This window comes from Cibotium barometz, chromosome 29 (genome assembly GCF_041138505.1).
Source record: "Cibotium barometz isolate CiBa-2024 chromosome 29, ASM4113850v1, whole genome shotgun sequence".
In the NCBI taxonomy this organism is placed as follows: domain Eukaryota; kingdom Viridiplantae; phylum Streptophyta; class Polypodiopsida; order Cyatheales; family Cibotiaceae; genus Cibotium; species Cibotium barometz.
In genome coordinates this window covers 38,470,533-38,494,985 of record NC_141074.1, presented here as the reverse complement: position 1 = coordinate 38,494,985, position 24,453 = coordinate 38,470,533, and the positions used below count along the sequence as shown (strand labels likewise).

Sequence of the window (24,453 nt, the reverse complement as noted above, 5' to 3'; positions counted from 1 at the left end):
GCAGTCTCTCAGAGGAGGTCCAGGTGGAGAGGCTGAGTCACTTCAGAGGGAGGCTGATTATGAGGGATGACATTCAGGAGGCACTTACTGAGGAGTGGTTCACGCCTTTCGAGCCAGCGACCCCACGGTGGATGGGAGCCTTTACATAGATGGAGATCCTGATTGCTGTCAGATCTTGCACTGAGGATGGTAGATGCCTCTACTATGAGATCCAGGATGAGGGCAGACTTCAGAGAGTGGAGGCGGAGTCGCCTTTGGTTGCAGAGTGCATCTTTCAGAGGATACGGGCAGTGGCCGCCGCTTCCCGGAAGTGGCATATTGATCCAGACCCTGCAGATGTGGACTCTGATTGGCGCATTTGGGCATATGCTGCGCGCCCCTTGGCCCGGCTCCAGTGGGACCCTGGCGAGTACAAGTGGCATGATCCTTATGCGTCCCCTGAGGCCACAGAGATTACCTTTTTCCAGTACACTGTGCAGTTGGAGAGGCATATTTTGACTGCGAGGAGGATGGCCTCTCCAGCCGCAGCGGAGCATTAGCGGCTACAGGGACTCTCACAGGAGTTCCTTGAGGATTTTTGGGCCAGGCTCTGGGCTAGTCGACAGGCACGCAGGATCTCGACTTTTCAGTGGTGGCTGGTTGCCCATAGGGGCTCTGCAGTTGGCACCTGGCTTGTCTACAGTGGTCTTCCGGCGGCCTGTGTCCGATGCGGCCACCCATTGGAGACACAGAGACACTGCCTATGGGACTGTCCACAGGCGCAACAGATTTGGCTGAGGATGCTGTGCATTTTGGCCCCCCTCTCTCCAGAGGGCATGTATACGTGGGGTGCCGCTGCTTGGTCGACATCGTCAGGGCCTGCTCTGGGATACGAGACGGAGCAGGACAGCCAGGCCATCAGATTCATTAGGGGCCAGCCTCGCCTTGTTCCTTCACCGGATTTCTCGTCCGCCGTCTAGACATAGGAGAGGGATTTACGATGGGAGCTCCTCAACAACCTCGCCATCTGGTTCACCTGGAGAGCCCGGTGTTTCAGGGCCTTTGAGGGGAGACTGGAGCCACCAGCATAGACTGTTCGGGAGATTTGGCAGGAGCTGATCCACACCCTGTGTGGACAGTATGACCGCATCCGGGGCGACTCCGATGTGGCGCCAGGCTTTCCACAGCACTTGGCGCAGCGGCCCCTTCTATACACTACACGCGGGTACCCCCCACTGGCATTACAGGCCACCTGTTTGGCTTTTTCCCCCTCCTATTGTATGATATAGCTCTCAGTTATTTGTACTGATCTTTGTACCTTTTTGCACCTAGGGAGAGTCTCCCTAGTTGCCTTGATTAGATCTCTGCTTTGCCTTCTTATGAGCAGGAGAGTTTTTTTGTAGCCCAGTGGGCGTTTTTTTTAAACTAATGAAAGGATCTTTTCTCGGGAAAAAAAAGTCACTCATATGTGGATGGTGACTCTAGCGGCTTTGAACAGAGCCTTGATATGAGGAGCTTGGCATCCCATCTGTGGTTACTCTTGGTGTAAAAGGAGAACGAGGGCTGTTTTGAGGACACCTAGCAGTGATCCAGGTATACGCAGGTCTACGAGGGTTAGGTATCCTGTTGATAGGTTGAGATATGATGGTATACAACCCATCATTATGCTTACATGGTTAAAGTAATGCAGGAATTAGAGCCCACTTGTTTTAAGTAGACACTTGGAAATAAGAAATGGGAAGATGCTTAGAATGAAGAGATGGCAGCGTTGGATGCAAATGCAACATGGGAGTTAATGCCTTTGCCTAAGGAAAAGAAGGCAATTGGATGTAAGTGGGTCTATAAAGTCGAGCATAACGCTGATGGTTCAGTGAGTAGGTGTAAGGCAAGATTGGTGGCCAAAGGCTATGCGCAGACTTATGGCATTGAATATAAAGAGACATTCAGCCCGTTTGCAAGAATGGCGACCGTGAGAGCTGTCAGTGCTCTGGTTGCAACAAAGGGTTGGTCTTTAAGTCAGATGGATGTAAAGAATGCTTTCTTGCATGGTGATTTGCAAGAAGAAGTTTACATGATGCAGCCACCAGGTTATGAGAGTGATGCACACCCAGATTTTGTGTGCGGGTTACGCAAAGCCTTTTATGACTTGAAGCAGGTATCTAGAGCATGGTTAAACAAGATCGGGGAGTATCTTGTTACCATTGGATTTCAGATATCCAATGCAGATTTTTCACTTTATATGAAAAAGACAGATAGAGGGATCATGCCATTAGTCATCTATGTGGATGACTTGATTATCACTGGTGATAGTGATGTTGACATACACGATGTCAGGAAGCTTATGAAGCAAAAGTTTGAAATGAAGGATTTAGGTGAGCTGCGGTATTTTTTGGGCATAGAGGTGGTGAGATCATCTCATGGTATTTTGTTATTGCAGAGACAATATGACTTGGACATGTTGTCCAAGTATGGTATGACAAGCTGTAAGCCTATTTCTGTGTCAGCACAGAGGATCAGGTGGCTGACATCTTTACGAAGGCATTGGGCACAGAGAAGCACCACAGGTTTAGTTGCTTACTTGGAGTGGAGTGTGTGGAGTTGAGCTCGAGGGGGAGTGTTGAGATATCGAGCTTAACAAGTGCTACAGCATACATTAATAACCCACCTGGGTGATAGCTTCCGCACTTATGTCACTGGCATGGTTGGTGTGATTATGGTTGTTAATCCGCCAGTGGATGACGGGCTGTGTGATAGCCACTTTGGAGTACTAGAGTTATGGCATAGTTATAGCACTAGCTCATATAGTCGGGTTCACACTATAGATCGATTACTATGTATGTTGTTGTAGGAGAGTACTTTCCCTTTATGTATGTACTCTTATCTTTTAGTTATATGGTGTAGAGAAGAAAAGAAGAAAAAAAGAAAATTCAGCCATCCATCTCTCTTGCGTCTTACACTCTCGTGTGTGTGTGTGTGTGTTTGCTTGCAAGGGAACTCAAGCTCTCTCTCTCTCCCCCACATTCTCTTTAATCAAATGGTTTGGTGTGAGAAAGGCCGATATAACAAGGGCTTGTTCTTTATTTTTAAAACACATCAATCTAATCCCATCATTCGAGTCGTGCAAATAACTATTCCATAGACCTCCGAGCCAGACGGAGACCGAGAGCACCAAGCTACCAGACTCCCAGACTACATCAGAGGGAGATCACAGAGATACGGGCTCAACATCAGCACCATATCCAGGAGCAGCTAGCTCACTTACACTCACACCCGGAGATCATGCTCCGAGGTATTTTTACCTCGCCATCGTCTATGTATCACATATTACACCCCCATTATGGTACTGGTTGGAGCTAGACAGATCTGCATTGCATTCTTGTATACCCTGCGCATATAGGTTGCATACTGAGCCTCTAGCTGTAGTGCTCCATCCATCACCCCTCCCCACGAGCTTAGTACTTTCATAGTTTATTTCATGTTCATTTTGTCCTTTTTTTTTCTAGACATCCAGAGGACATTGATAGTTGTACATTGTTTATCTCATAGGTCGAGTTCGGCCTCTAGTAGACGTTAATACAGCTTTCTTTCTTTCTTTCTTTCTCTCTCTCTTATATGGATATTATTGTATCACTTTGGTCTCATAGGCCCATTGGGTCTTTAGTAGACACTTAATATATCTTTCTCTCTCTCTCTCTCTCTCTCTCTCTCTCTTTCTCTCTCTCATAGGCCAGTTCTCTTTGGCCTGAGAGAGACGTTAATACAATCTTTCTCTCTCTCTCTCTCTCTCTCTCTCTCTCTCTCTCTCTCTCCCCCCATCATGGCTGCCTTAGCCTTTCAGCCACCATAGCCTAGGTACTGTGCAAGCTCGTACCCCCAGTGCACATGACACGTACATAGGTTGTTGTGTCGAAGGGCTTCGATGGTATGGGACGCTAGAGTTAGACATGGACTTGTGGGATTGTGCTGGAGCCCTAGCTTTGGCTTGAGGGTAGTTTGATGTACCGAACCTATGGTTGGGAGGTGAGCGAGCTTGCTATCTGTTAGGTTCGTTGTACAAACCGTGTTTTGTGCAGTTGTGTTTAGGATGATATAGGATGGGATTTCACAGGGTGGGTGTGTCTAGCTCTCAGAAGTGATTATGCTCTCTTTAGTGACTTCACGAGAGAGTGGATCCAAAGGGGTTCTCGATCTAGTATATAGTCAGTGTCTCATGTGACGCCTCATCTCTACGGAGCCTAAGCGACATCTGAAGAGGTAGTGTTGAGCCTACAGCTGGACGAGAAGGAGAAAGATGTTCATTCAGATTCCTTAGATCTGTCAGCTGTGATACCGTTCTTTTGGGAGTTGTAGCCCCAGGTTACTATGACCAATTTTTCTTGTAGGTAACAGAAAGCATTATGATTTTTAATACACAAATATACATAATATTAATGACATGAAATTGATAAAAATATGTATTTCCAATAAACATGAATTTATATATATGTTATAAATACAGCTTATGCATTTAAAATCAAACCCTAAAGGAAGAGGCATGCCTATGGTCAATCTTTCACGTGTTAAGATTTGTGTAGCTTGACAGAGATAAGTTTAGGCTTGAAGATTATTCAATATTTTTATTGTCGTATGGCTAAGGTTTTTAGTCTCTGGTCAGAGACTGACTTACATATCAGTAGATCTGAGATTTTTTCTACCTTTAGGGTGACAACAAAGGCTTCCTGGTGTGCAAGAAGAAGATGTCTACATCGCCGGACATGCTATGCTGTTTTTGCCCAGCTCCTTTCAAGATTTTTCTTGAGACTGTGGTGAATATGAAGTTTGATGAGGAACCTAATTATGCAAAGCTCATTTCTCTTTTTGATGGTGTCATAGGGCCTAATCCTGCTATCAGGCCAATAAATACTGATGGTGCTCAGAAGGTATGTGACGGGTTTTTGATACAATGGGTAGCATCCCCATCTTTATTGTCTTCACCTTGCAGTTTGTAGTTGATAGTCCTCCTGGTAGTCAAGCATCATGGATTGACTACTGCAATGGGTAGGGTCCCCATCTTTATTGTCTTCACCTTGCAGCTCGTACTCCATAATCCTTCAGCATAGTGGATTGACTCCTACATTCTAATAGTAATACTGAACATTAGTAATGGTATTTGGTTTTCAGGTGAGTCAAAAGCGTGGAAGGCTGACTATAGAAGATGTTGAGGAAGATCAACCAAAGAAAAAGATTAGAGTTGGAATGCCTGCAACTCAATGGATCACTGTTTACAATGCTCGGCGAGCAATGAAACAGAGGTATAGTGCTCATGCTTGCAAACTATGATCGATAGAAGTCAGTAAATCTACTTGTGGGCATACTGTATAGCTTTTTTTACCCAAGCTTTTGTGCTTTATTGTTGAACGTGTTCCATGTTCAATGAATCTTACATGAGCTTAATTTGATGCTGACATAATGCAATCAAACCCTTGTAAAATCGTCTCATGAAGAGATTATGAACTAAAAGTAAGTAGCCACTGGATTAGACTCTGATATTTTTATAATGTGATTGATCTCAAATATAGAGTTCTCACAGGTCATGCATTGCTAGAGATCAGATTATTTACTTAAATCATTGAAAACATGGAAAGGGGAAAATATAAAAACACACACAGCATGCTATGCTAACACACACCACATTTAGCTATCTTCCCTGCTCCCCCCCCTCCCAAAAAAATAAAATAAAATAACAACCCTAATTACAGACACTCCTGCATGCACCATTCGGTCTAGTAATTACTTCACCTGGCCTACTTCTGGCGTGATAGTGTCACTGGCCAGTGACATAGCTTGTGGGAGATGTCGCAAGGCAGTGACATGATTTCTTGAAAAATATCACGAGGCAGTGATGTGGCTCCTAGGGGATGTTGCAAGGCAGTGATAGCCACCCCCATATATAAGTCACAAGGCAGTGATTGATATCTGTGCCTGAAATGGCATGGAAAGATTTGCTTTAGAATGAAACAAAGATGGCTTGCCTGTATTGGCACAAGAGTGGCCTGGCACTGAAGGCCTGTTCTTGAATGAAACAAAGATGGCTTGTGCCTGTATTGGCACAAGTGTGGCCTATGACTAATGGTACTGAAGGCCTGTTCTTGAATGAAACAAAGATGGCTCATACTCCTGTATCGGCACTTAAAAAGTCTGTTCCGGAATGGAAAAGAGGCTTGTGCCTGTTTTGGGACAACAAAATTCCGTGTCAGAGTTCCACATTCCCATTTGGAATGTGGGGTTTTTGTCAGAATACGCAGTGGAGATGATGACCAAATCTGGGAACACGAGAGCAAAAAATGCAGGCAGAAAAACAGCACAAGAGAGAGAGAGATGTAGGCGTGTAACTCTGCTCTATATACACAAGAAGATCCCGAGAAATGATACAAATAAGGTATGGGGGCTGGGGGCCTATTTATATGCCCCCAGGTAGGCAGTCGGCCTGCTGAAGAGGCCTCCACGACTGCAACAACAGTCGGCCAGCAGCAGATCAAGCCCACGACTGCATACATCCAGTCGGCCAGCATAACAGAGGTCCACGACTGATGTCCAGGCAGTCGGCCAGCTACTGATCCTCCAGCCGCCTCAGGGCTGCCTCCCAAGCCTCAGAAAAATGGGAAAAAATAGGGGAAAAATACGGGGAGTGAGGAAAAATGATAAAACACTTGATAAGGGCGGGGCACACCCACAACAAAGGCCCTGGTGTATAAATCTAGATAGGAGATGACTTCTAACACCCCCTCTCAGCTCCTGGCTATGAAACCAACCACTGGGAGCTGGGGTGCCGCCTGAGCAAATCCTGAGAGAGCGACTTCGTGAAGAGGTCCACCGTACTGTCCTCCGTCGAACAGAACTCTAGCAAGATGTCATCAGCAACGATTTGTTCACGAACAAAGTGCCTCTGGATGACCATGGGTTCCTGCAGTGGAAGCCCAAACCTGCAATGTAACCTCCTCCTGCTCCGTAAAACTGCTCCTGGGCCATAAGTAGATCTCCTCGTGTCCGGATCTCCTCCCCAAACTGAGTCACTCCATCCGTGGAGTCGGACTCCATCCAGCAATCCCCCTCCTGTGTAAAAGAGTCCATGATCCTTCGCATGCCGTAGAAACCACAGGAAACGCAATCCTGCCTCCCAAAGAGACATCTGCAACCATGAGCTCAATTGCCTCATCAGGAAGCTCCCGTCCAATCTGGTGTCCATCAACCAGATCAATGAACCATACAGCTTCTGAGTCACAGAGACATCACACTGCTCACAAGGATCAACACCTGTTACGGTGCACAGACAAGTCCTGGAAACCTGATGAAACCTGTCAACCACCCCCTCTGAATCCGGAACCACAAAGCCTGGAGAAACCACCTCCTTCTGCAAGTAAGCACCTGCCACCTGCCTGGCTTTCCGAAAGGTCCCCGTGGAAAGAACATCCTCAACTACTGGAAGTTCTATGTCCTGAACACTACGAGACATCATCAGAGCATAAGTGACCTGTTCAGCTTCCTCTGACTCACTAACACAAGAACTACCAACATCAGTACTGGAAAGTTCCTGCCAACTGCTGCCATCAACTGGTAAGCTATCCACCACCTGGTCTCGGAAAGCTCGCACCTGCAGCGTATCCACACTTAAGTGGCCATTACCAGACTGCCACTTATCACATTCCTGAGGACCTGGGAGAGAGAGTGCTGAAAGCCTGTAAACTCCATTCTCCACTCCGCCTTCCCAAACCACTTGGCCTGTTGCTTTGTCCCGGAGAGCAACAAAATGCTCATCAAACTCCACCCGTACGCCAGTCTTGCAAACCTGATGCACTGACAACAGATGAAAACCAAGTGCCGGAACATACAACACCTGGGAGGAATGCTTCCCCCCTCTGCCACCATCGGGAACTATCTCCATCCTGCCCTCACTGTGAACTGGGATAGTGGACGTATCCTTAGTAAGAATATGACCAGAAAGCCTGCAGAGATCCTGTAAACCGGAACGGGAAGGAGTCATGTGCCTGGAAGCACCACTATCGAGAATCCACTCCCGAGTATCCATTGCGGAGAGTCCTCCAATCTCCTCCCTGCCTGAAGAAAATGAAGCATCGGTGTCCATCACCTCCAGGTGCACAAAAGCCGGAGTCTTCATGATTGCTGCTGAGGAATCTTCACCCTTCTCGGTCTTCCGCTTGGGACGCTGCCTCCAATAGTGGCCTTTCTCGCCACAATCATTACAGGTCCTCTTGCCTTCAGCTTCTCGCGGTCAGCGTCGGACTTCTTCTCAGAAGACTTCTCCGATGAAGCCTTCCCTTTGCCCGAGTTACGGCCTTTCGACCGTTGGCCAGTAAAGGCCTCCGAACCTCCCCCCTGAGGAGGGTTCATAAATCATTCCTCCTGGTCCAGGACCATGGGCACAAGCTCCGCATAAATGCCCCATTGCATCTCCTCGGGAACACCAATGTCATGCAATCTCCTCATGAGTCTGGCACGTGGCACTGTGTCAAAGGCTTTGCCGAAGTCCACAAAGCAGCAACATATCCTCTTCCCCGTGCTTGTCCCTGAGCCCCGAGGGTAAATATGTGATCCAAAGTCGTGAAACCTCGTCTGAAATCTGCCTGCCCAGGTACTCTGAGTCCATATGTCTCAGCCCATCTACTCAGCTCTCAATCCAAAATAGATCCAAATATCTTGGCCAAGCAATGGCCAATCATGATGGTCCTGTAGTTCCCTGGTATCATGGGGTCACCACTCTTAAATAGAGGTACAATAGTATGTGCCAACCAACTGTATGGGAAACCTTCGCAAATGGCCCTGTTAAACATGTGTACTAGCAGTGGTGCCAATACATCTCTGGCATGTGAAAAATGTTCTGCCACCAGACCATCCTGGTCTTGGGCTCTTCCATTACGTAGTCTATCAATAGCATCCAAAACAATCCGAATGGTGACAAAAGTACTATGATCCGGGCGAGTCGCTGACTGATGAGGGATGGGGGGATGCCATGGTACTTCATATAGAGTTCTTGCATATTCATGCCATGCCTCGGGTGGTGTGATACGTGTGGGTGGCTGTCGCTCATGGAACATCTTCCACGCCCTCTTGCTGTCCTGCCCCAAAAATAGTTGGTATATCTCCATCTCAAGCTTGGCCAGGTAATCCCACTTCTTCTTCTGCACAAGGCGTTTGAAGAGCGTTCTAGCCTGTCTATGTGTGTGGATGCCAAGGGTGATCTCCCACTGCAAGCGTTCACGAGTCTCGCGACATTCATCATCGTACCAACCATTGTGTGGGGCCGTATGGCGAGGAGGGGTAGAAAGAGGGGGGGTATACGTGAAAGCATATGCTGCTGAACCATGTAGTACATCTGCCGACTCTTTCGTAAGCTCATCAAGTGGATTGCTCGGGTCAAGAGCAAACAGACCATCATATACTGCACTGCCGTATACCCTAGAGGTCTCCCGAGTAAAGTGATATCTTGGGTATCTTGTATGACTAGAAGGTGGATCCACAAGTCACAGAAAATGTCAAATATGCATGGTCTGCTGCTATCCCAATGGGTTTGCCCGAAATGGAGAGATCCTGTATATCATGTATCAAGGTAGGTGAGCCCATCAGGTAATCCACTGTACTAGCTCCTCCCTTTTTGTTCCAGCATGTGAGAGCATCTGAACCTGGCCAACAGGATAGGCCATTATAGATAACTAGCCCATGTGCACTCCCCAAAGCTAGGAAGTGTCTCCCATATTCTGTCACCTCTCCTGTGTCCTGGGCAGATCTCTGCATCCCTCTCTCATCCGCTGCTAGCTCGCGGTACATGGGCTCATACGTAGCATAGAGAGCTGATTGTTCCCGGCCTATACGTGCATTAAAGTCCCCCGTTAGTAGTACATCTCCCAAGCTCGCAAATCTCATGATGTCCTTGTACAACGGCATATATGGTGATTCTCCCGGTGTAGCATATCTGGAATGTGGGAAGTAGCATAAAGCAATGTAAATGTCCCGAGGTCTATTTGTGCTCACTTTGATCCACATGTAGCGTGCGTCTGCACCTCTATGCATCACATGTACTACCTCCCGTAAGTCCTCCCTTAACAGTACTGCCACACCCCCACTTCCTCTAGCCCCCCCTACTATGCGTGGTTGGGGTCGACATACTGATTCCCATCTATACCCAGGAACCTTTGGTAATTTATTCCCTGCACATTGGTGTCTCTCTGTATACATGGCAATATCCCGGCCTTTGAAAGTGTCCTCGAAGTACCCTGCATCTACCCGTAGTGCTCCATTGCAATTTCACACCGATAACTTCAAGGTCCCATAGGCCGCGCCCCGTCAGGATGACCGGTGCGCCCGGATGAATACTTGCCCATCTCTATATACAGCCCACTTCCCCTCCTTACATGCTTCGAACACTCGAGGCATGTTTTCCTTTCGGTGTGCTACCCGGGCCGGCGTAAGATGCTCATCTAGATAAATTTTCTCTCCCTTAAGCGCAGCCCTCTTAGCGAGAAAGGCCGCCTTCTTATCCATATCTGCAAATTTCAATATCAATGCTCGTGCTCTAGTGGCACCCTTTCCCACTCTCCAGGCGTGTGCTATAGGAATCTCTATGGCTCCTATCTTTGTACTCAGTGTCTTAGCATCTTCCTGAGGAGTACCTTTCTCCCCCCACCCTGTAACCCGTACATGTAGGGCTCTAGCTCGCCGTTTAGCCTGTTCTTCGAGGGTTGCGTTCATCACCTCCACTTTATTGTAAGGCATGCCCTTGAGCTTTTGTACCACATCAATCCACTTAGCATTTTCTTCCACCTCCGCGTTGGTGCGCTGTGCAACCTCAGCAAAGGTTTTTATCTCCTTCTCTACTTGTATTTTTAGTTCGTTTATTTCCTCCTGCATTTGAGATGCTGGAAGAGAAAGAAAGAAAGAAAGTTATATTAACGTCTACGGAAGACCCCAAGGGCCTATGAGACCAAAAGTAATACAATGGTACCATGGATATACTGAGCCATGGAAAACTAAAAGAAAAAGTAAAATGAAAACATCTGACAGTACATGCGATCAATAGATGATCCTGTGTAGAGTGAGATATGCTGTAGTGACATCAGCTTGTATTCTTTCAATGAAGTACATGCACCTTTATAGGTTCAAAGGTTCGCTTCTGACATCATTGCTTATGTCATTACACACAAATATCTAGACATTATTTATACCCCTCTAAGAGGTGGTTCACACACACAAACACATAAGTGGGTTTGCTAGAGGATGTTCACAAACGCACAGACATATTTAGGCTTCATAGCCTTTCACACATAGAACCAAGAAAATCACCCTAGGAAAGTTTGAAGCTTTTCCGGAGAGCTTTAAACTTACTATCATTTAGAGATTGATCTGTTACTTTGTACACATTCACACTATCACTACAAGGGGGATTTGTATGAAAACACACAGACTGATCTGCTACTCTATATACATTCACACTATCACTACAAGGGGGTTTTAAAACACACCATTAGTAGTGACACGTATGAACATGGGCTAACTAGGGACACTTTCTGAAGGGTTTTTCGAGAGGATATATGAGACATCAGGTATCGGAAAAGAGGGAAATCGTGACGGTAAACTTGATATAACCTTAGGATTGTCCACTTCGGAAAGTAGAGGTGTACTTGCGCCATGTTGCTTCGGAATGGGAGAATTGTGGATTTGTTTGTGCACCAAAGCATCACAAGTTGACAAACCCCTGCAAATAATACGTAAGATAAGATTAACAGGTGATTAATTCAAAATTTTTTCAATTTTTGTACCCTGCCCCAAATATTTGGTCCAGGGTGTGGAAACACCCAAAAAGCAGCCTGCTTTTCGCCCACTTTGTTGAAATTTTAGCCAAAAATAGCTAAAATACCAGTTTAGCCTCAAAAGGCACTCATACTTTTATGCTTTTCTTCAACAAAATCTAATAATAGCACTTGATGTATGTTTTTCCTAAGCATGCTATTTGAATTGCTTATACTAACACATACTATGCTTTCTTAAAAAGCACGCCTTTTCCCTCTAGACCTAAGAGGAAAAATCCCAATTTGCCCAAAATCTATGGGGTTTGCTTAAGCTTTTTTCCACAAAAGTGCTAAAAATAACACTTGAAAGTGTCCAATGCCTAGGCATAGACCTCCGTTACTTGACGGCACAGTAGAATACAATGGTCCACTCAATAGGCTCACCCCACTTATATAGCCACTATAGACCTATAAATAGCTATAACTTATGGGGTAACACTAATTAACACCCTAGCCTGTGTAATTAGCTATCTGCACAAATCTTCAATTATGGAAGTGTGAATGGATCAAAGGAACTCAAGTGGAATATCTTATCAACAATGAAGGTCGCGTCCGTGACTAGACCACGAACATCCTCGACCAAGTCGATGCATCGTTTGTGCAGACTCGGGCCATATAGAACCAATAGGTCTGGCCACACAATTTTCCCACTTTCATGGCCATCTGGGCTCATCTTTGTCCTCATTTGGGCCCTGCAATGTGAGGATAGCATGTTCAAGAGTAAAGTCTACCATCTCTAATGCATAGTTGTCAGGTACGATACCTTATGGGAAAATACGGTACGATATAAAGTTTTTTCTTATCGTACGATAAAATACGGTGTTTTAAAAAAATATTTATAAACTTAGGTATGTCCAAGTCCAAATATGGAGTATTTTAGAAAGGAGGGAGGCATCATAGTACAGAGGAAAAGCTCAAACAGCCATAGATAAACAAAAAAAAGACCATTACCTACCCAATATATATATATATTTTTGGGAAAAAAATTTCCGAGAATTTTTTTTTTCCCGAAAAAATCTGTACGAGTCCCTATAGTATCGTGCCGTACTGTATTCCATACAATAAGCTGTCGTACGCCGTACAGAAACAACCCTGCTTTGATGTGTCGTTTTTTGGATAACGGTATGCAGCCTACTAATAGTGTGCCAAGCCTACCAATTCCATCCGGTGACTAAGGCCAATGTCAGGTGACTTAACCAAGCCTATGTGTCAAGCTGCTCAACCATGGGTTCTCCTCATAATAATGGGGGCCTTACAAAACATGAGCTAACTAAATCCATATGAAATAGAGTGAGGGCGGACATTGATATCTAAGAAAAAGCACATGCAAACAACAATGAACTTGGAAAGATGTCATCCTTCCTTACATTTTGGATGCATAAGCTTTTAATCCGCATGGCAGCTACTTGTACATTTCTTTCCTTTGATAAAGGATCTCTTGGAAGTGGGTGTGATTACAAGAATTTGGCTCTTGTTGACGAGGCTCAGCAAGGGGAACAACTGCCCACTCTTCACAATGCCAATTTTTTTTCAAGAAAAGATTCGATGAGTCAAAAGAAAACGATTACATGAAGCATACTAAACCCTCCACGGAGGCAAAAGCAGCGTAGAAAAACCCCATTGGGGATGCCAAAAAAAAAGAAAGAAAGTGGAAAAGCGGGCTCCCTCTCTGGCTGGCTGCTCTCGGAGGGAGTCTATAATTGTGGAGGGGGTGGAAATAGCCACACTGTGGTCTTGTAGTGCCATCGGCCTGTCAACCCTCTGGTGAGGAAGGGACCTGGGATCCATGTGTATAGGAAGGCTACCCTCTTCATGTTGCCCTAAAAGAGGTATTTGTGAATCACTCAGGAATCATAAGTTCTAAGTAATGGACAATTACTCGTGCACTCTGTTGAAATCAGAGAAAAAGTTATCTATCAAAGTATAATCCTCGCTTGTAAGCTTCCGCATGTTACAGTGGTATCAGAGTTTTTCCTAGCAAGGGTTGCTCTTATCTGTATAAACGGAGGATATTCCTCCGAAGTAAAAAACCCTTTTTTTGAATCTGCTTAGAAAGTTCTTACAGCAAGTATTACTGTAACGAGCCAGCATTTCTTATTACAGCCAACATTAACAGCCCTTGCTATAACATTTGATGTTTATTAAATGGACAATTTTGGCAGCCTTTCAAGGCATATCCTCCATTTATAGAGAGAAAAGCATCTCTTCTCTGTATAAGATGCAGTAGAACTCCATTTATCTCATCTCATCTCTTATAAAGTTCTTACAGCAAGAATTACTGTAACAAGCTGACATTTAATATTACAGTGCCCTCTAGTGTTATGCATTGACCCCTTAGGAGTTAGGAGATTTGAGTGTGGTGGAGGTGGGCATCCACACGAATTTCATCATTTCCAATATGATGGTGGAATAAACGGACTTTATGCCATAGTTAATTAGAGCCTCAAACACCAGACTACTTTGGGGCTAGCAAAAGTTGGTAAGTGCGAGTCTTAAGTCAGCGCTATCTGGACACACCCTCCCAAAGTCGATAAGAACACACATGAAACAACTTCCTTGCCACTTTCACAAGAATAATGGTTGCTCTTCCACTTTGAAGTTGTTCATGGATGCACTCCCACCTTCATGCCACAAGGGAGTCAAATTTTCTGTGTAGTGCCCATTGTCGTGTGGATTTTTACTGATTCTCAAGTGCTTGCTGATTACATTTGTATTTTTGGGCTTGTTCAAAAAAGTGGCACATTTAAAAAAATAAGTTTAGTGTTAATTATGGGCTATCTCAATCTATTGCTTTATGATTATTGCCTCGGGGCACACCTTCTAAGTTTGGATGACTTCAAAGATTTGAAGTTTGGGGCGTTCTGCACCTATGAGCAACTGGAAGTGCCTATTTCTTTCTTCAGTCTTTGTTTCATGACTTGTCAGGTACCATTATAATGTAGCTGACAACAGGCTTGCTCAGCATATTGAAAAAGGGAATGAAGATGGTTTGTACATAAGCAGTGTTGCGTCGTGCACAAATCTCTGGGCCCTTATTATGGATGCTGGGACAGGTTTCTCGGCTCAGGTGTATGAGCTGTCACAGTTTTTTCTCCACAAGGTTCGTGTGGAGACAACGCTTTCCTTTTGCTTGTTTTGTAAATGTGTTTGTAATAGTATGCTCTCTTAGCATCTGGTCGTTTTTCAGGAGTGGATTATGGAGCAGTGGGAGAAAAATTATTATGTCAGTGCTATAGCTGGAGCTAACAATGGCAACTCTTTGGTGGTGATGTCAAAGGGTAAGTCTGTGAGTACAGACTCGAAAAATCCAGATTGCAGTCATTCAATGTTCTGTCAGTATCATGAACTCAAGCTCCACTCTCCTCCTTGCTGATTTAGGGAAATAACCCTTGGTTCCCCTTTTTTTCTTCCCCCTCCAAAGAAAAGATTCTTCTTTTAATAAAATAGGTGCGTAACTGCATGGAAGGAGATTTCAGTCCTCAATAGAGGAAGGGTGTGAGAGGAGGGGTGTGCTCCTCTATGGCTTGCTGCACTTGAAGGGAGATTACAATTGGGGGGATAGCCACATTGGGGGCTTGCAGTGCCAATGCTTCCGTCCCTATGGTCAAGGAAGGGTCCCGGCTCCAGATGTGGATCAATGCTTTTGCATCACTTGAGACTTGCCTTGGGGGCCCAAGGTTGACCCGGAGGGTGTGGATGAGGTCTTTCCAAATGAAGTGAAGTGTCTCTGTAACTGCCCTGAATGGCCTCGCTGCACCAGGATGGCAGATGCACCAGGTGGTGAGGTTGTTGATAAGTTCCCATCTCTGGTTGGTGGAGGCTGGAGGGGTCCATGGTGCCTTGGGGACCTGAACCATGGTGATGGCCGTGACCAGGTGGTGCGTTTGTCATGTCCGTGTTGATACCCAGCATGTTATCTGTCCAGTCATTATGCTCCTTCGTCATCCCACATTGGAATGCCATATCAATGTGCCACATCAGCATACCATGTTAGCGTGCCACATCAGCATGCCATGTCAATGTCCTTATCTATCTTTCCATGTCATAATTTAGGAACCAAACTATGTTATGCAAGTGGTGATGTAAACAAAGAAGTGTCCCTAGCTTGGGTCAAAGGTTGCTGCCTAGGTGTAAACTCTTTGATCAATCTAAGGAATAGCTCTAAGTGACTCCTTAACCAATCAAAAAGGAAGAATTGTGTGGTTTAAGGCGCCTCCTTAGAGTAGGTTGAGGTTTTCTATAGAAATGCTCAGTCCCTCACTTGTACTTTTTGGTGATGCATTATCTCACATGTAACGCACATATTGGAACTAGAATGAGCTTGTGTCTGCCAGTGAACCAACTCATGTAGGGCCTCCACTGGCTCTTGAATTGTCACTCAGGCGAGGAGTTCATAAGAAATGCAATGTGCAGTGTTGTCCTGTTTCTCCATCCAGCCATGGTAAAGAGCTCGTGTGATGACACATGCTGCCCCCCAATGTGCTGATAATTTATAGTTGTAAATCCTGGATCTGAGGGAGGGAGGGATGTATTTTGAAACTTCTAGTGATGCAGGACCTTGTTAGGGGAAGGAACAAATTTTTGACTGTACTTGTGATATAGTGTGGCTGCTGAGTTTTATTTGTTTTTTTAAACCTTAGGTACTCAATATACCCAACAATCTTACAAAGTTAGTGACACATTTCCATTTAAATGGATCAACAAGAAATGGAGGGAAGGATTCTATGTGACTTCGATGGCTACTGCAGGGAGTCGATGGGGTGTTGTCATGTCACGGAATTCTGGATTTACAGAACAAGTAAGTTTTGGATGCTGTCTGCGTAACATATTAGGATTTTTCTTTTTCTTCCAAAGTTAAGCAGTTTCTGGGTTTGTATGAATTTTACAAGTATTTCCCTGTTTTACCTTCTAATTCTGAAAGACCATGCAATTGGCATGTGTGCGGCTGTCTACATTAATCAATATTGACAGGCTTGTGTGAACTCTGCTATGGGTGGTGTGGCTGTTGGCTTATATCTGTCATCTGCCACATCCAACTGTGCTGAGTGTTGCACTCACAAAAAGACTGCTTGTAATAACTGTGGAGGAAGTTATGAATGACATCAGGTCAGCATGGCCCTTGTGGACTGGTGTGACATACTTGCACACGTGCTCCACAACAGCAATCAAAATAGGAAGCAAGGCTGTAAGGTGGGTTGAACCCAATGCCCATAAACATTGCCTCAATTTGGATTGTTCTCTGCCACTTGAGAAATATGAAGATGGAATCACTAGAAGTTATGGATCGGCATACAGTGGGGAATATGCACCCAGGTCTTGCCCGAAAAAGCATGTTCAGAATAAGGAGTGAAGCTTTGCCACATATTTTTAATGTCTCATTGGATTTCCTCATAATGGAAGCTTTTAATGGAGCAGTCGTTTCTAACATGGAGGTGCAGGTTGCTTTCTTTGGATCTGAGGCCCTTGCAGCACATGAGGAGTTCAAGAGAACGATGTGTAACAGGGTTAGTTGGACACTCAATCACATGGCATGCTAGGAATCAGGGTTTATGGACCTCACCCTAGAGACTGTACAAGGATTAGTTGGACACTCAATCACATGGCATGCTAGGAATTAGGGTTTATAGACCTCACACTAGATAGTGTACAAGGACCTTTAAACAAGGTTTATTTGATGGAATCAGTAGTTCATAAGTGCAAAGGACCCTGGTGGAGTTGACAAGCTAAGCTTGTAGCCATAGCTCCCCTTTGGAGTATCCTTGAGACTGAGTCTAGAATCTAAGCCAAGGTCCAAGTTCCAACGTTGAGCTTAGCTCCTTGTCCAAGCCTTGTTTTCCCATATCACTAGAGCTCACCCTCCAGGTGTAAGACCCTTGTCTACGCAAATACCTGCGATCAAGAAAACATGGAAACATATGGACATTGGCATCTAGCTCTCTGCCCAACCATATAGCCAATCAGGCTCACCCGGAGCATGGAGGTTAGTAGCATTCGAGACACAGCTCCGCGTGCAAAGCTGTGCGTCCCATACCACTAGGACACCCCCCTCCGGTGTACGCACGGGCCTTGAGTCTTGGTGTGACGGAAACTAGCGGACCTCAGGAAGCATGCGGAGCAGAAAGTACTGCGTGAGAGAAAACACAAGATTGGGTTCAAATTGCCCCCCCTAAGCATGTGCCAAAAGCATCCCTATTTGAGTATTTATAAATTTTTATTATTTTCAAAAATAGATTACAAGGATATTTTTGCCCATGCTTGCTCTATAAGCTTTCTTTTACAAAAATTGGGTAATAAAATATCAGAAAATCTCACTCCCATGATAGTCCTCTCGATTGAGGAAGCAATTGTTCTCAATTGTAAATATTAGCGCACATAGGTGATTAAACACATTAATCGTTCCCATGTGTAAGCAATGATTGCATAGGCATCCCCATTCGACCATGGAGGTTATGACTAATATACCCTCTTGTCAGTGCACACCTCTGATTAACACACAATTAATCCTGACGAAATTATACCAGTGCACACACTTGTTAACACACAGTTAACCTTGGTTTAAACTAAAATATGTCAGCGCACACCATTGATTAACACACGGTTAATCTTGACGAAATTATACCAGTGCACAGAGCTGGTTAACACATAGCTAACCTTGGTTTAAACTAAAATATGTCAACGCACACAGTCGATAAACATGCTATTAATCCTAACGAAATTATACTAGCACACACCGCTGGTTAACACACAGTCAACCCTGGTTTAAGCCAAAATTAGCATGGTTTGCGAAGTAAACTCAGAGATCCGAACATGGTTTAGAGGCTGATCAGGCATGGCTTAGAGGTTCTCATGGACATGGAATACCTTAGATAGACTTAGAGTTCAATGAGTAATACCTAAATCCAATCATATAAATCCGAAATTCACTTTGTTTCTACAAAATAAATTGCAACACTTGATGTATTGTTGGCTACAAAATGAAAAAGTTAAGAAAAATAGAGAATCTAAAACAATTTGTAGATAATAGAAAATATAATCATTTGGTAAAGATGAGGACTTATCGTGCGTAAGTCGAGCTGATAATTGTGGGAAGCTCAATGCAGCTCCATGGTAGAAGTCATCAATATAACCTACACATCATGGTAGCTCAATGCAGCTCCATGGTAGAAATCATCAATATAACCTACACATCATGCTTACACCACACATAACAACATGCCTACCCTCATGCACAAGCTCAAGTCTATAAAATAACCACACAGCCTAGAATAACGTTGGTCTTGAGTTAGGTGCATAATTTGAAAATTTACCCAAGTAGTGAATCCTTGCATAACTAATGGCACATCTAAAATTAGTAAATCCAAACGATTTGGTCATGACCATTTGCTAAAGATACCATATGACAATGGTCACTCTTGATCTCATTTAGCAATAATCACTCTTTTTTTTATTTCTCCCTTTTTCTTTCTCTTCTTGTCCTTGTTCTTCTTTCTTCCGCTCCCTCTTCTTTCTCTTCTTCTTCTTCCTCTTCTTTCTTCTTCTCCCTCGTCTTTCTCTTCTTCTCCTCCCTCTTCTTTGTCTTCTTTTGCTTCCTCTTCTTTCTCCCTCTTCCTCTGCTTTCTTCTTCTCCCTCTTCTTCTTCTTCTTTTTCTCCCTCTTCTTTTTCTCCTTCTTTTCCTCTTCTTCTTCTTCTTCTTCTTCTTCTTCTTCATCATCATCTCCTCCTCCTCTCTCCTCTTCTTCTTCTTGTTCGTCTCCCATGGCTCACCACACGCTACCACGCAGCTCTGTTTTATCCCATATACTGTTTTGATGGCCCGGCAAAGAGGCTATAAGGGGAAAAACGTAGTATGTCTTGTGTTTGTCTCTTAAAGAGACATGCACGCTACTCACTACCAGTTGTGTGGATAACTGATGCTCCCTGCTTTGTTGGCCCGTCGCTATGCGTATTTTGCCATTGTGATGTCCCGGTGGTGTATGCGTGGCCCTTGCCAATGTTCACTGTTGCAAGCTGCTCTTGTTGTCGGTGCTTTGACGTGTGGTGTACTCCGGGGTCACTTGTTCGCGCTGGGCTCTTGGGCTTCGTGCCACCGCTCTATCACCTCCGCCGTTGGTCCCACGCTTAGCCGTCTGAGTGCCCCAAACACACCTTTTGACGGATGGAGTGTAGCTAGGCTCTGATACCACTATGACGGAAAACAGTGGCCCTTGGGAAGCGTGCGGAACAAAAAGTACTTGCGCGAGAGAGAAAACACAAGATTGTGTACAAACTGCTTCCCAAGCGTGTGCCAAAAGCATCACCGCTTGAGTATTTATAGTTTTTTATTATTTCCAAAAAAATATTACAAGGCTATTTCTGCCTATGCTTGCTCTACAAGCTTTCTTTTACAAAAATTGGGTAATAAAATATCAGAAAATCTCACCCCCATGATACTTGGTCTAAGGAGCTGTCTCTCAAACTGACCCCAAAAGTCACTTATATAGGCTTGCTATAAACCAAGAGCCTTAAATAGCCCATGCCTCATAAATACTACTAACCTTTCATAAAATGCCTAACCCCTAGTTTCCTTGCAGACTAGAAGCTTGTTTTGCAATATATTCAGAGGTCGGGTAGACCTCTTGAGATTGGCAATACTTTGAGACAAGAAAGTGTCTTTTGGAGCCGTGCATTCCTTGCTCCTTTGGCTCTTTGTTCCCCACGACAACCTTACTTTCTTTCTACAAAAGGGATTTGGTTTGCCAAGATGTAAAGCGGCCGTTGGCAATTGGGTATGCACTACATGCCTTTTAGTGTGCATGTTACAGGAACAATTGCAGCCTTTTACTCCTCTTACGGTTGTTCAGTGATGCATCTTCTTTGGTCTTGTCTAGATACCAAAAGTTTCCTTCGGCAAATTTCTCATATTTCTAGGGTATTCCTTCTCTAGATTTTTTTGGTGTTTGGGAGGTGGCCTTCTAGATTGGATCATGCACGACCCTTTCTAATTTGGACTAGATATTGGGCTTTGTGGATAATATGGCATGCAGGAAATCAGTTGGGTTTTCATTTTGTAAGGATTGCATGCTATCACTACTTTCGTCAATCCTTGCGTCAGTCTTTGTTTGATAGCATCCATCTGGATTAGATCGATGATGGCTAGTTGACTTTGTTTTTTCAGTGTTTTTAATTTGTGTGATTGCTCTTCAAGAAGTTTGCCTCACTTTTGAGGGCTTCTTTCTTTGTACAGTGAAGCAATAGAACATAGCTTTTTGCAAAAAAAGGGAAAAAAAGTGTGTGGTTTCTTGTACTTGGCTGCACCTTCTACTCCAACATTTGGTATCGGAGCTCTGGCTTCTCTACATCCAGGGATCCCATCTTCTGTAGCAATCTAAGTGGAGTAGCTCGTTTTTTCATCAGGTACCAAAAAAACTTTGTGGCTTCTCTCATCGTGCACATGGGCCATCTTGGTCTCTTGGGAGGCCTTGATTGAGGTGTATAAGGGCTCATAGGGCCCGTTAGCAAGAGCCCTAGCCCCTTTGTGAAGCATATCAGCTGTTGAAAAAGCACCGCCCATCATCCTCCTCTTTGCCACCCGTTCCAAGAAGGCGTATACACACAACAGCTCGCCGGCAGTCCAATTAGACATCCCCCAAATCATTTTTTTAAGTTGGACATCTCCACCAGCTCTGCCCATACAGTGGCGACTCTGTCCATATTAGCTACCCGTTACCGCCCAGCATAGCTCGTGGTGCCGCTTGTGCAGAGCCAGTTTTTGGACCTAAAAATTTCCGGACTGTTTTTACATCATTGGATTCTTCATCACTTCTGGAGTCTCCTGAACCGAAGAATGTCAAAATCGGAGTTCATCTAGGCCTCCAAAAGATCTTTGCAAGTTTTCAGCCTGTCCCAAAACAGAGCTGAACCCAGCATAGGGGCGGGTGTGGGAGTCTTCTAGCTACTCATCGGTCGTACCGGCATTAAAATACGTCAACTGAGCTCGCATAAATTTAAAAAAGAAAGTAATCCTCTATCCCTACTCCTTTAATACATTTGCAGGTTTTTAGAGAGCTACTTGCAATGCTACACATTGCAATCAGTAGCAAACACACTTACAATATTTTGGGGGTTTTGCGTCTTTTGCATTCAGTTGGGGTCTTTTGCATTCAGTTGGGTAGAGAGTACACTTGCAGACAGTATGGCTGGCAATGATGTATTTGGGATGCTTGCTGTCGAAGATAACCTTGACGGGACTAACTACCTGTTGTGGGCCTATATGATGAGGCATCTACTGGGAGCCAAAGGGCTTTGGGGAATAGTTACAGGAGATGAACGTCCAGTGTCTGCAGTGCAACAACCTGCTCGTGCTACTTCTATAGGAGGTATTATATTTGCTTCAATCATACAAGCACCCGCACCTCCTACTGTAGATCAAAGACGATGGGATTCTAGAGATGCATAGGCACATGCCCTTATTGCTCTCTCAGTGAAGAGGTGCATCATACCGCACATCGGTTCATGTGTCATTGCTAAATAGCATGGGATGCCCTTGCAGCACTATATCTGGTGTGCAACAAGGCTCGTGTGGCCTACCTGAAAAAGCAGTTGGACATTTTGTGTATGGATGAGGGTGACTCTATAGATGAGTACCTCATGAAGGTGAAAGACCTTCGAGAACAGCTGGTCAACGTTGATGAGCTTATTCCGGATAGTTCACTTGTCACTACCATTGCTCGATTCATATTAGGGCTTTGCTACTACACTTTGGTTGCCCATGAAAGGCAATGCAAATGCCTTTTCTTTTGATGAGCTTGTGTCTTTGCTCCTGCAAGAGGAGTCGTTCTGGATGAGCAGGTCGGGAATGAGGATTGGGGATCAGGCTTTTACTACTCAAGGAAAAGGTAAAGGCAAGGCATCTAGTGCTAGCGGCTACAAGGCCAAAGGTGGGGACAACTGCCTCTTCTAGCAAGGATGTAGACAAGGGTGACAATGAGAAGCGGTAGAAGAATGGCAAATGTAATTGTCGGAAGCCTGTTGGTCATGTCCGCTCTCGGCTAGTTCAGGTGTGAACCCAGCTTACTCACGGGCAGTTTTTCCCTGTGACTGGACACAGGTTTTTTCCCGTGTGAACACACTTATGTGTGTTGGGCACTTTGCCCTAGGCCTTTTTAGTACTCACTTGTACTTTCATTTCATATCATTATTGAGTACATCTTTTCTAGCACTCTCACGATTCTCTGTGCTTGATGTTGTGTGTGTGTGTGTGTGTAGGCTAAATTGGGGATTAGGTGCATAAATGATGTTGTTGATGCTACTGGTCAAATGCTTTCCTTCCCTCAGGCTATGGCTTCCTATCCACTAGCCATGCATCACAGGTTTATTTGGGGAAAAATTGCTAACTTGTTGCAGCCTTTTCTTCCCATCTCTCCTTTATCTAACAGGGACAGATTACAAGATTGGCAGTTACACCCGGTGGGCCTAAATTCTCGTCCTGTTATTCTTTCTGACCTAACGGTTAGGACGACATACTCTTTCCTCCAGCGATCACCATGGATTCATTCACATGCTAATTCTCTTTGGCATATGACAAAATCACTTGCTTGGTGGCGAAAGAATCTTCGCAATTTATGGAGGAGTAGATTGCCTCTCAAGCAAAAGCTTTTCCTATGGCGCGGTCTTACAGGTTCCTTATCTGTGGGGGTCACTCTTGCTAAACGAAGGATTGCATCTGCTTCTTGTCTTCGATGCATGGCCCCTTCTGAAACGGTGCCTCATTTGTTTTGGACGTGCTCCAGCACTAAGGCCTTCATCCGCAAAATTTCCATGTTACTTCGCCTTCGTTTCCCTAACTCTTTTTTTGGGAAACACTTTTGGCTTTTTGGCATACTCCCTACAACCACGGTCCATTACTCTTTACTTTTGTACTGGGTTAGATATTGGGCTTTCTGGACCATATGGCAGGATCACAACATGAGATATTTTGGGAAACCGTTTTTGCAATCTTATCAGTATTTTAGAAGCTCCTTACGGCAATCTGTTTATGATGCTTGCCACCAAGGAGATCTTCATCAGTCATGCCTGGAAATAGTTTCTCTTTGCTTCTGATTTCCCGTTGAGGCTCTCCGTTTTGGAGACTCTCATGTAAATTTCATTGATAATATACTGGTCATGGATTTACCCAAAAAAAGAAGAAGAAAGTGTGTGTGTAGGCTAGCTTCCCTCTTACCCAACATTGGTATCAGAGCTTGGTTAGGGTTAGGGTTGGCATTAGGGTATGCCCCCTGCTGCCCTTCAGAGCTTGAGCCTATTGCCACATCAAGGCATTAGGGTTTTGCTGCATTAGGTTAGGGTTAGGGTTTTGCCCTCAGCCGCTGCCGCCGGTCGCCGCCCCTGTGCGCCACCAGATCTGCCTTCGCCACTTCAGATCTGCGCTCACTTATGCTTGTTGACCCTTATGCTGGTCTATGCTAGACGCTTTCTCTGATGTGATGTCTACTATGCTATTTTCCCTTGCAGCGGGATTGTTTCTACAGTGTTGACATTGTCACTTTCTCACATGTGATGTTTATTGGGAGTTCCTTTACACACTTGGCCAGTGTTGGCTTGCTCTCATGGTTTTGACATGTCACATGTATATTATTCATTGTGGGATTATGCATC

General features: G+C 44.7%; 1 protein-coding gene across 4 annotated transcripts in view; it reads left to right on the top strand.

The window, feature by feature from the left end:
- The window catches only part of LOC147622141 (casein kinase 1-like protein HD16), a 70,202-nt gene that overhangs the window by 23,258 nt on the left and 22,491 nt on the right, over positions 1-24,453 (top strand). For all 4 annotated transcript variants that reach the window (XR_015269656.1, XM_086823260.1, XM_086823261.1 and 1 more), the window contains 5 exons: positions 4,680-4,898; positions 5,140-5,270; positions 14,745-14,919; positions 15,007-15,097; positions 16,460-16,617. Coding sequence is in view for 3 of the 4 variants with exons in the window: in XM_086823260.1 (XP_086679386.1) it covers positions 4,680-4,898; positions 5,140-5,270; positions 14,745-14,919; positions 15,007-15,097; positions 16,460-16,617 (774 nt within the window). In the remaining variant the exon portion in view is untranslated. The remainder of the gene's footprint in view (positions 1-4,679; positions 4,899-5,139; positions 5,271-14,744; positions 14,920-15,006; positions 15,098-16,459; positions 16,618-24,453) is intronic.